This window comes from Gadus chalcogrammus, chromosome 12 (assembly GCF_026213295.1).
Source record: "Gadus chalcogrammus isolate NIFS_2021 chromosome 12, NIFS_Gcha_1.0, whole genome shotgun sequence".
NCBI classification, from domain to species: domain Eukaryota; kingdom Metazoa; phylum Chordata; class Actinopteri; order Gadiformes; family Gadidae; genus Gadus; species Gadus chalcogrammus.
Genome location: NC_079423.1, coordinates 3,587,561 through 3,599,785, shown reverse-complemented (window position 1 = coordinate 3,599,785; position 12,225 = coordinate 3,587,561). Strand labels below are relative to the sequence as shown.

At 40.6% G+C, this 12,225-nt stretch overlaps 1 protein-coding gene across 1 annotated transcript; it reads right to left on the bottom strand.

Moving 5' to 3' along the window:
• Positions 1-698: 698 nt before the first annotated feature.
• On the bottom strand, positions 699-12,153 carry LOC130392870 (cytochrome P450 2J4-like). Its single transcript, XM_056603373.1, has 9 exons — positions 11,708-12,153; positions 10,534-10,696; positions 8,729-8,878; positions 8,457-8,617; positions 7,884-8,060; positions 7,602-7,740; positions 4,061-4,248; positions 3,827-3,968; positions 699-1,330 (listed from the first exon to the last, which is right to left on the bottom strand). The coding sequence occupies exons 1-9, from the start codon at positions 11,906-11,908 to the stop codon at positions 1,155-1,157; spliced, it is 1,497 nt and encodes a 498-aa protein (XP_056459348.1). The 5' UTR covers positions 11,909-12,153; the 3' UTR covers positions 699-1,154.
• Between the last annotated feature and the right edge of the window lie 72 nt (positions 12,154-12,225).

Sequence of the window (12,225 nt, the reverse complement as noted above, 5' to 3'; positions counted from 1 at the left end):
TGTCAGACTGAACCACAGCATGGAGAAGGGATTGTTGCCATTTGCGGACTCCTGGAGCTCTATATCTATATAATATAATATAATATAATATAATATAATATAATAATAATATTATATATTGGTATTTATATAATATAAGGGTTTATCTAATATCACGGCCAACAGCTATGTGCGCCTCGGATGACATTATGAATCATAAAGACTGCGTCTGACGTCTCTGGTACTTCCGCAACAAGTAAAGAGTCGTAGTGGGGGATATCTCGGCCATGGTTGAGAAGAATTGGGGGAAAGGAGCTTTGGCCGGACTGCCGCTGAAGCTTCGGCGGCAGTCCGGCGGGAGTAGCTCGGTGGCAGGCCGGCGGCAGTCCGGTGGTGGTAGGTTTGGTGCTATTTTTTAGCAATATTAGTGGCTCAAAGATGCCGATTTGGAAGCGAAACTTACTGCCCCAAGCCAATGACATGGAAGCCTAACATTGCGCCGGGCAATCTCTAATACTCGATTTTCCATGAAGGTTTCTTGATGGCTTATTTGATGGGTTTCATTTGGCAACACAATGACCCTGGGTTCAATTTTCGCCGGAATAAAACTTTAATCATGTAAACTATACTTTTTACTTTTGAACCTTCTAATAATCACTGTACACTCTACAGTCTGTTACAGACTGTTTAGATAAGAAGAACAAATGACAACAAGTGTGACGGATTTGTGTGTATTTTTTGTTTTATCATTCGAAACATTTTTATTCAAGGAATATATAGGCTTTTTGGAGAGAAAAAATTGTATCGATGAGAATAAGGTCATTTTACTAAAAAGGTCAACTTGTTAACACATTTCTACAATCACACTTCAGGTTAAATGTAATTATTTGCATCTTCCAAGTCAATTTTGTTACCTTATTTGGCTTATTTAATAATGTTACACTGCAAAAAACGTAAAAATAACTACTGAAGAAAATGTGAGCGTATCATCACCGCGTATTAACATTCTGGAAATTAGCACGGAAATATATTCATCATTCATTCATTAGACTTTTACAACACAATTAGTAAAAGTCTCTCAGGCTCACATCGTGTTCTCAAAATGGCAGCATGCAATTGATTATAACATATTGGCTATGATGCTAGAGGTTTAATCATAGGGAAGGATATCGTCTTCAACGTGGTGTGGCACAAAGGCGAAAGGGCTTGGGACAGTGCGTGGCGCCTAATATATAGTCCAGACAGAGCTTTTCTCCAGGGGGGGCAGAGAAAGAAAACCTCTGAAGGAGGGAGGTGAAGAAAAGATACAGCTCCATCCTGGCCAGCTGTTCCCCAAGACACACCCGCTTCCCTATGAGGACACACACACACACACACACACACACACACACACACACACACACACACACACACACACACACACACACACACACACACACACACACACACACACACACACACACACACACACACACACACACACACACACACACACAGACAGACAGACAGACAGACAGACAGACAGACAGACAGACAGACAGACAGACAGACAGACAGACAGACAGACAGACAGACAGACAGACAGACAGACAGACAGACAGACAGACAGACAGACAGACAGACAGACAGACAGACAGACAGACAGACAGACAGACAGACAGACAGACAGACAGACAGACAGACAGACAGACAGACAGACAGACAGACAGACAGACAGACAGACAGACAGACAGACAGACAGACAGACAGACAGACAGACAGACAGACAGACAGACAGACAGACAGACAGACAGACAGAAACAGAATTGACCCAAACAAACGTGGCAGCAGTAATAAAATGTAAAAAATAAAAGGGTTTGTAAAGATTCCGAATCAACACTGCTTAATATGTGGATTAATATGACAAAACAAGCAGGTATTCAAATGATACAAACATTGTAGGAAACTCCTACCACCATTAAACAAACCACCCACACATCACAGTGACTTTAAAGCACCCTGCCAAAATTGATGATTTCCCCACCACTACTGCTTGCCCTTTCCGTATGGAAGCATATATGTAGCAAAATTCAAATGGCAATGCAATTTGCAATTCAATAAGTCATCACATGCAATTTAATAATGTAATTTGTAAATACGTTATTTAAAGTGCATTTTAATATGAGAAGTAACAATGAAAACCTCAATAAAATTTGCAAGTTATAACAATAAAAATGGAATAACATTTTTCAAATTTTTTGAGTCCCTTTATTCAAATTGAAAAGCTATAGCGTCCCCGAGATTGCAATGCACTTCGCCACGCTCCCTGTGTTGCGAAATTCAAAATACATTTCATCCGCAAAACGCTGTGCGAAAGATTATGCCTACTTGATAGTTGGCACTTTCTTTTCTATGCCTAGCAGTGTGCCAGGTTTGACGTATATAGTAATAACGTGAAAATGGCGGAAAAGACGGTTGCGGAGCTGCTTGCGGGAGGCCGCTGCAGCTCTAGAGGAGCAGCGGGATGCAGGGTTCGAAACAGCGGCTAACATGCCTGCACCGGATCAGACCGGAGAAGGGCACGCAAACCGGTGTTTCAGGTCAACTAGTGACCGTGTTAACTGGTGACCATCAGCCGAATACGTTGCTTGTTGTCGTGGCTACGGCAGCTGTTGGAAATCGGGAAAAGACTCGTGGCTGTCCTTTCGAATGCCTCTTTGATTTGTTTTCAATAAAATTTCAGAAACATACCCATCTCATTCGTATTTTGATTCTAATTGGAGGAAACTTGTCACATAGAACCATTTTAAACCAAAATAAATGGAAAATGTGTTTTTTTTTTAATAAATACGGGATTCAAACTCATAGCCTACCGTTTTTGGGGGAAATATTTCAAGATGAGATTCCATTCCACAGAAACGTCATCATCTGCAGACTAGTACTAAAAAGCACAACTTTCTAAGCGCAGGAGGCAGCCAGATCAATGATAGCCAGATCGCTATCATTTCGGTCGCCTGATGTGGTGGTCTCTTGCTCTGTATCGTCTCTGAGCAAAGCAGCGAGCTCGAGAATCAATGTGACGCAAGGCAGTATCACTCTGAGACACAACGTTTATTCAGATCAACAATGCATACCTACTGATCGTCCAAGGGAGATAACGCCCCAGACTATAATTAGTGCATTTAGCAGACGCTTTTGTCCAAAGTGACTTACATCGGTTAACACAACGACAGCAGAGTCAACCATGCAAGGCGGCAGCCAGCTCGTCAGGAGCAGTTAGGGTTAAGTGTCTTGCTCAGGGACACATTAACACTCAGCTGGGGATCGAACTAGCAACCTTTCGGTTACAAGAAAACTGCGCTAAGCCAACCCCTACACCCCCTAGACTAGTTATTTCACTAAAGTAGCCTATACGAGCAGAAAAGTGGAACACGCGGTTTGCGCGCCCTTCTCCGGTACAATCCGGTGCAGGCATGTTAGTCGCTGTTTCGGACCCTGCATCCCGCTGCTCATCTAGAGCTGCAGCAGCCTCCCGCAGCAGCTCCGCGACCGTCTTTTCCCCCATTTTCACGTTATTACTATACGTTAACCCAATCAAACCTGGCACAATGCTAAGCATAGAAAAGAAAGTGCCAAGTGCTGCTAGGTCGTGGATGATCAAGTCTGACGGGGAAGTGACGTAGTTCCCGCCCAGACGCGATTGGCTGATACGTTTTCCAAAACATTTTACAAAATCGTATTTACAAATTACATTATTTAATTGCATAATGAATTGTCAATTGCAAATTGCATTGCCATTTGAATTTTGCGACATATATACTTCCATATTTCCGGACCCATCAACCCTACAATAGGGGTAGATACATACCAGCTGAAAAGGGCAGGAAGGCCTCTCTCTTTCTAGCCTGGCCGTTCTTATCCAGGAAGTGATGAGGGTTGAAGGAGTCGGGCGTTTCCCACATAGACTCATCATGAAGAACCGAGTTCAGGGTGGCCATCACCATGGTACCCTATTGGAGGAATTAGGGCAATAAGGGCAATAAGGAGATTTTTTCAATAAAAGTGTGTTCGGACTTATAATGACTTTGGAATGGGTTTCTACCTTTGGGATGGTGTACTTTCCAAGGTGGGTTTCTTTGTTAGTTACACGGATAAGATTGAGTGGTAAGATGTTTCCCATCCTTTGAGTCTCTTGTATGACGGCATTAATATAGGGAGTGTTCCCTCTGTCAGGCCAGCTGGGCTGCCTGGATGTGCCAATTACAGTATCTAGTTCAGCCTGGACCTTTTCTGCATGATAAAAGAATAGTACATATCACTGCCAGTTTAAGTGTTATTTAATTGGAACGTTTAGAACAGGGTTGGCCATCCAGTCAAAGAGCCATTTTTTTTCAGAGTGCAACTGCAATTATTAATGTCTGAAACCCTGTGTTCAACAGTGTGGCTGGACAGTTGGACGTCAGATACCATTTGTTTTTGTTTGTCGTTTAGAGGAGACAAGATTTCGACAACGTCAATGAGGCATTTATAAACAAACTTCCCATCATTGTATGGCTTGTTCCAAGCCAGTGGATACAATTACAATTAGGGCATTTAGCAGACGCTTTTATCCAAAGCTGACTTACATCGGTTAATACAATCATTGAAGCACTGACGGCAGAGTCAACCATGCAAGGCGGCAGCCAACCCCATACGATGCAAGCGTTACGGTCTCCTAATGCTTCGTAAAGTTTTGGAACAACTGTGTCTGCTATTCTGCCTGACTTTTCAAAGGGATTAACTTACAGTAAAGTTCAGTCCCTTTTGGAAATTGCTGGTCGATGTTAGCATGGAGTGAGCTGAAGTGGCGCTGAAGATTTGAAACCTTGAAATGCGCTAATGACGGAGGGCATATAAGGCAGAACTGCTTACTATTACTTTCAAATGGAAATATAAACCCACTCCCACTCTATATTTTCATTTAGCAAATATTTTCGTTGTGCTGTGCATTTTTTCCCTGCCATTTTCAGAGTGAACTGAAAACGCGATCAAGCGCAATTTGCGTCAAACGCGCATTTGGTTAAGATAAAAAATAAATAAAAAATAAATAGAATAAATGTATAGATTAAGTTACAATACTGCCTTTTGCTAGCAGAATACCAAGACAACCAAGAAGGCCAGCGGTAATATAGAAAGCCTGGACACAGGCCTGGATCATAACCACCAAGATCATCACAGCCAATCTACCAAGCTACCTCTGCCATGAGAGGCTCCAGTCTGAGAAGCCTAAAAAAAGCAAAAGGCTGAAATATTCTGATCTGGTGGCCAAGGCAGTGCAATGGGCCCAGATAACCCTCTGTGGATGTTGGCCACAGAGGCTTTGTAGCACGCCTTCCACCAGACTACTGAAAGGGATGGATGTTTGAGCATCATGGAACCTGGGCTGGGACAAAACAACAAGCTCTGCCTTATAGAAGGTTCCCTTATTGTGCTCAAAATCACCATCAATCAACATGTGAGTGGTAAAAGCATACATGTGGGGGCTGCTGCTGCATCCCCTGGAGATGATGTGTGACGTATAATTAGGGGTCCTTGCAGCAAAGCTGCTTGGTCCCTATTGTTTCTGTAACATTTTTTTATTTCTCAAATTCTGTAAAAGTCATACTGCAGCTTATACCGTAAGTCGAAAACTCTTAAAAATGTCAGGTATGGTTACCAATAACCCCCTCTACCCAGAAACCCAAATTTGTGGTACTGCACCCAAAGGTGGCGCTATTGTAAAATATCATGAATTAGGCTTATTTCTCCTCACCTGACTGACCTGGACTCCAAAAAAATTCAGAATATTAATCTCTAGAATCAGACGCATTTATAAAATCATGTCTTATGCCCTAAAAATGTATACTTTCCCCACAATTTCATATTAAAGCTAAACATGATAAAAAGATTCACAGGCTACAAAAATAATCAAAAATTCACCAAAATCGCCACATAAAATCTTTAGACCAAGCCTCACAAAAATCATCGAACAGAATTTGTTTTACTTGGTTCCATTCGAGAAATATTGGCCAAAAAAGTTGGAGCAGTTAGTCCATTTTTCTTATATGACCATTTTGTTATTATATAAAAAAACATATGACTATTATTAGGTGGATACCAATACTAATAATCCCAAATTGTGGTACTGCACCCAAAGGTGGCGCTATTTACAAAAATATGACCTAGCCTTATTTCTCCTTACGAGATTGACCTGGACTCAAAATTCTTTCATCATATTAATCTCCAAAATCAGATGCATCTTTTTCACCCTGGTCTTCTGCTCTAAAAATGTTTACTTTTCCCAAAATTTCATAGAAAGCCAAACGTCCACAGTCTCAACCAATTTTGCCTATATGACCACTTTGTTATTGTATAACTACCATACGGCTATCATTATGTGGATACCATTAACAGTGCAAATTTTCCGATCTGTACTCTTTTAAGAAAGCCCTTAATTCTCTTGTGTAATGAGTGCTTGGAGTTTTCTTGATGGTGTGTGCTTATCAATCGACATTTTCACGATGTGAATGAGGCTTATTATGCAGTTCAGGAATGTCAGTGGCTCAACGGGATAATACCGTGTACTGGTGATCCTTAGGTTGAGAGTTCGAATCCTGATTGGAGCATTCTGAACATGACATTCTGTCATTGCCACTCATTTAAGAAACACAACATTGAACAGCACCTGAAATTCACCAGGCAATCAACATTCAGGCTCATTAGTATCCAAGAATCTGACTGCCAAGACACAGTATGGCATTAAGGGGAACTTTTTCGTTAACCATTTCTCCTTCGGAATTAACTCTGTCATATTTATATTTCTTCCGTTATTGTTCTTGATTACAAATGTTTAATTACCCCAGAATTTCAAAGATTTTTCAGGTATATGCTTTGATGAAAGCCCTTAATTCACTTGAGAAATGTGTGCTTTGAGTTTTCTGGATGTTGTGTGCTTATCAATATAAATTTTGACCATGTGAATGAGGCTGCAGTTCAGGTTTATAAGTGGCACAATGGGATAATGCCTTGTACAGGTGACCTTAGGTTGAGAGCTTGAATCCCGATTAGAGCATTATGAACAAGCTGAACATGACATTCGACCATTGCTCTGCAGCCCAGTCACCTGAAAGCGGGGGCACAGTATTACATTAATTGGAACATCTTTCCTTCATAAATATATGTCATATTTATATATCTTCCATTAGTGTGTTCTTGACTTTTAATTTATTTCAGTTTTTAAATTTCGTGTAGGTTGTTTGGTTTGGTTTAACCTCAGATAAAGTGAACTAGACTGGCCACCTGTGTGTTCTGACCTATTCTGCAGCATCCGCATTGTATTCAATTGATATAAAAAGTGCCCCCTGGCCCTTTTAACAGCCCCACTTGTTGAAAAGCTCTTCCAACTGCTATTGGTAAAGTGGAAAGGGGGTACACAAGGGATGGCAGGAGTAACTATTGAGACCTCCAGAGATTTTTTAAGGCAGCTTCCCATCTGATGACCCTAAAGAGATTCCCCCTAACCCAATCTAAACCTCATTACATGGATTCATTTTTCATTTAAAATTCAACAAACTCTGGTCACCTAATGGTCACACAATGAATGCAACACAAAAATTCTCCCTTACTTTGTATGTCAGGGTAGTAGGACATGAATAGCAGTCCCCAGTGCAGCGTGGTGCTGGTGGTTTCAGTCCCAGCAGCAAATAGGTCCAGTGTACAAACACACAGGTTCTCTATGTCAAATGCCGATTTGGAATCCTCATTCTACCAAGAACACAGGAACGCACAGCAGAGAAACACCAAAATGATATCAATAATAGTTTATGTAACATTTAATTTATAGTGGGATATCAAACTGTCTGCAGGGCAGCTGTGTGAAACATTAACCACCACAGGTAAAGACGTACCTTGTCCATTTCTGTGAGAAAGCAGTCGATATAGTCTCTGGGTGATGAGGGGTCATGATCCACTATGTGCTCTTTGATCTGCTCTTCAGTAAAGGATATAATTGAACGCGTCAAAGAAAATATCTTCTTGTGAGGTCCGGGGATATGTCTCATCAGCCATGGAAACATGTTGAACACCTACAGAGAACACAAAGGGCTGCTTAGACAGCCCTTCCAACTCAAAACTGCGTCCAATCCATCCATTTGATGTACGGCCATTCTGGTATAGCATATGTACTCTATTGTTGTCAATCATCCAGTGGCTATTACATGATCTGTGTACCCATCTTAATTGACAACATGCTGGTAATTCTGATGACAGATCATGACAACTGAAAGATGATCACAAGATAGAATAAACACAGCATACAAACATCTCCAGCATCACATATACATCTCATTTACTGGTACTGTTGGAAAGATCAATTCTGTAGGCCATGGGTGAGGTCAATATAGGCTGGTATACAGTCAAAATGTATATAAATTCAATAACTTCAAATTATAATACTGGACTTGTATAGGTAAAGGACTTACCTGCGCCCATGTTTGTCCTGAAAGGTAAAACAGGTCATTGATGTTCTCAATCATAGTCTGATGCTTCTTCTCAGTGTACTCAAAGCGTTTCCCAACCACCAAACAGCAGATGATATTGGACACCGCCTTGGTCAGTGCCATTTTAGGATCGAAGGGAGCTCCTAAGACGATGAGATTCTTATTAGAAGAGCTATGGGTGTTGGCTGGCGTCCTAAGTTGCTTTGTACTGAGCTTATACTGAATACTCTATGAAAGCACTCCAGTAAGCCTACCTTCCTGTTGAGCAAAGACCTCAGTCAGGTACTGGCACTCCTGCTGGATGGATGGTTCCAGACTAACTTTACCCAAACCAAAGTTTCTGAGTGTGTGCAGGGCAAATCTCCTCTGCTGCCTCCATTGGTAGCCATTAGAACTCACCAAACCTGTTGGAAATAAAAAAAATTGATTTATTAGTTTCATAGTTTAAACTCTAGGGTTACGGTTATTTATTGTACTGTTATTATTATGAACAGCAGGGAGCAGCCACAAACAAAGCTTTGATGGTTGATGGTTAAAAAGCCATTCATGTATATATTTGCTACTACTCGGTTTCTTAGAATGTAGAGATATAGAAATTTGGTATCTTTACCCATAATCATACAGATAAAGAGTAGATAGAATAGTAAAGCTCTTCTCAATCTTCAAAAAGCTTACAAAACAATCATCTCTTCTACAGACATCTTATCAACTGACTTGTGTACTTTGACATAGCACTTTAATGAGAGTGTCTGACTATTGATTACAGCCTGACCGATATATCGGATGGCCTGTCACAGATACATCGCTATCGGTGTTTGTGTTTGCCGATATGAAAACTTTGGGAATGGTGTAGATCAGGGGTCAGCAACCTTTTCAACATGTAGTGCCAGTTTCACATTTTCTCGTTAATGAGTGTGCCTTAAGCAACAATATATTAAATATTAAGCTGAATTATGACACAGCGACCAAAAACATTTCCAGAAGACCTGGAATTGTACTATTTCCATATTGTCCAAAATCATGCATCAACATTTTACATGTTTTTTTGGTTGATATATTTGCAACATGGGTTTACAAATTATAACTACATATGTCCCATCTTAAAACACCATTTTCAGAAACTCCTTCAAAAACATATTTGCACTCTGAGAAATGTAAAAAACGAGAATATATGAGAATGTTGGAACCATCCACATCAATATCTTTAAGACATGTACATCTTTGCAATACCATGAAGGTGATGCATACAGGCCATTTGCAACAATATTTTAAATATTTTCTTCTCTATTACTCACAACATAGGCTTAAAAACTATTGCTTGATCCCATTTCCGAACACTGCTTTCTGTAACTAATCTGTAACCATATTTTCACTGGGAGGAAATGGCCAAAACAGTAAAAAAAAAAATCGGTAGCAGTAGTGATTATGCTGCCGCATTGTGCTGTGATTTTTTTTAATAATAATAATTAAAATAAATAAATATATATTTATTTTTTTTCTTTAAGCTTGCCAATGATTATGCTGCCCCGTGCCTGGGTTGCCGATCACTGGTGTAGATAATTAATTTAATCACTTCTTTATGAATCCTCTACTGTGGTTGTTGAACCTCTAGAGAGCATATCCGTGTAACAACTCCCAACACTAAGTTTCACAACCTGTTCTGTGTGAAGGTCAGTAGCTCCTCCCCATACTACAGGTAATTGGTTCCTTTAGCCCACGGTTTTAATACGATGTTACTGTGGCCTGAAGCATTGCTTGAAGGTGAGTAGCAAATCTTAAGGGGTTCAACACCAGGACCATGATATATATAGAATAAAGGCTGATGTATCGATATTGGCACCTAAAATCCAGTATCGATCAGGCTCCAATTTATATCTCTTTGTTGCAAGGCACCACCACCATGCACTGTGTTTCTGATACCAATATTATTACATACAACACCACTTATATTGCTTACTTTTTTATTTTATGCATTGATTGTTGCCAGTCTCTCCCTGTTTACTGTGTCTGCTGAATAAGTGTAATTTGGGGATGTTTTAAAGACATGCAAGCACAATACCTTTATTTCCAATCAACTCTTCAAACAATGGTTCAGTTGGGCGATCCACATAGTCTTCGCCTTTCTCGACCAAGGCTTCCCTCACAAGCTTGTATCCGTTGACAACCACGACCCTTCCACCCATCATTCGAAGACTAAAAATGGGTCCATATTTCTCAGCAAACTAAAACAGAAATTGGAGATTTGATTTGATTTATTAAATAAAAAAGGTTCCCTGCTAACATGATTATATGGATCTTCAATTCTGTATTCTTGTTTGTAGTTTGTTGTAGGCCTACGACTTCAAACTTATTTCGAAGCCTACGTTGTTCAAACGGCGGGGTATCCTTTTGGATTACAGGGTTAGGATATTACTTTGTCAAATTCTTCTTCAACATTCCATATTTGTTATCCTTGTTGTTAAAGTTGTTGTTCTTTTATAAAGATAATGCATCTGCGGGGACTGTGATGCTATTCTGTTATCTGGCGTGCCGAGGCAGTAAGGGACCGATGTTAAACCGAATTCTGTGACCCACCTAAAAGTGTGACCGCAGGGTGCGCTGTTGCATATTTTTTGCAATATGCATGAGTTTGAAGCGTAGACAGGCATGACAAAAACATAAATAAAACATAAGATATCCCTCTAACCAATTATCTTTTTATTAAAGGTTCTTAAAAAATACATTTGTTTTGATTTGATTCGCATTTTACAGACCCATACAATGATAGGGCGTATAGTACGGTCCTCAAAAGCTACAGTCAGTGTTAAATTACGCTAATTTACCTTTGAGCATTTCCTATTATAGGCTACCGTGTAAAACGCTGTTTAGAATTAGCATCAAGTAAAGAAAGACCCACGGTTGAGGGGAGATCTTATGTTTTATTTATGTTTTTGTTATAATGCAAACGTGCATGTTGCAGAAAATGTGCAACAGCGCCCTCTGGGGTCACACTTTTCGGTGGGTCGCAGAATTCGATGTAATACCGGAATTCTCGCGGTGTTGGACCGAGATCAGATGCTAAATTGGTCATGCTAAATGAATCACCCTTATACCATGACTACCGTTACTGATAACATGACTACCAAACTTTTAACATCGATTTCACTTGCCGATTGATGTTTAAGCACTGCTACGGACACAAAACCGCACTCTACGTTTAACAGATTGACCTCAGATTCGTGCAACACACATACCTTGTCGAACTGCAGATGAATTTGGCTGGACTTGATTCGGTGGACGTCCCCGATGAAAGGGATAGCCCAGGGTCCCGGAGGAAAATCAGCCGGGACTCTGTGCTTTAAATAATCAGCAAAGAGCAGGAACACCAAGAAGAATATAAATACACATCTAGTGTCCATCCACTCCAAGGCTAATATTTCAGCGAACAACGCCATTGCTTATGCACTTAAGCGACGTGTTGGTTGAGAATGTTGTAGCCCGACCGCTTGAAAGAAGAACAAAGGTTAAAATAGGTGTTTCCGAGTTTGGGCACGTCTTGTAGTTAGACTGGCCTCCGCCCAATCTGCCGGCGATTTGAGTTTTCCCTACTAAATTGTCTGGAGAAGAGCGGGTGAAAGGCTATGTCAGAGCCTCCTGAATTATAGCTGTGTGGGTGTGAGTGGTTGTGTGTCAAAAGTCGAGCGTTCGGGTCTTTTAATGAGATCCAAACAGAAGTGATAACGTAGATAACGTGCATGGCATGTACCCTATC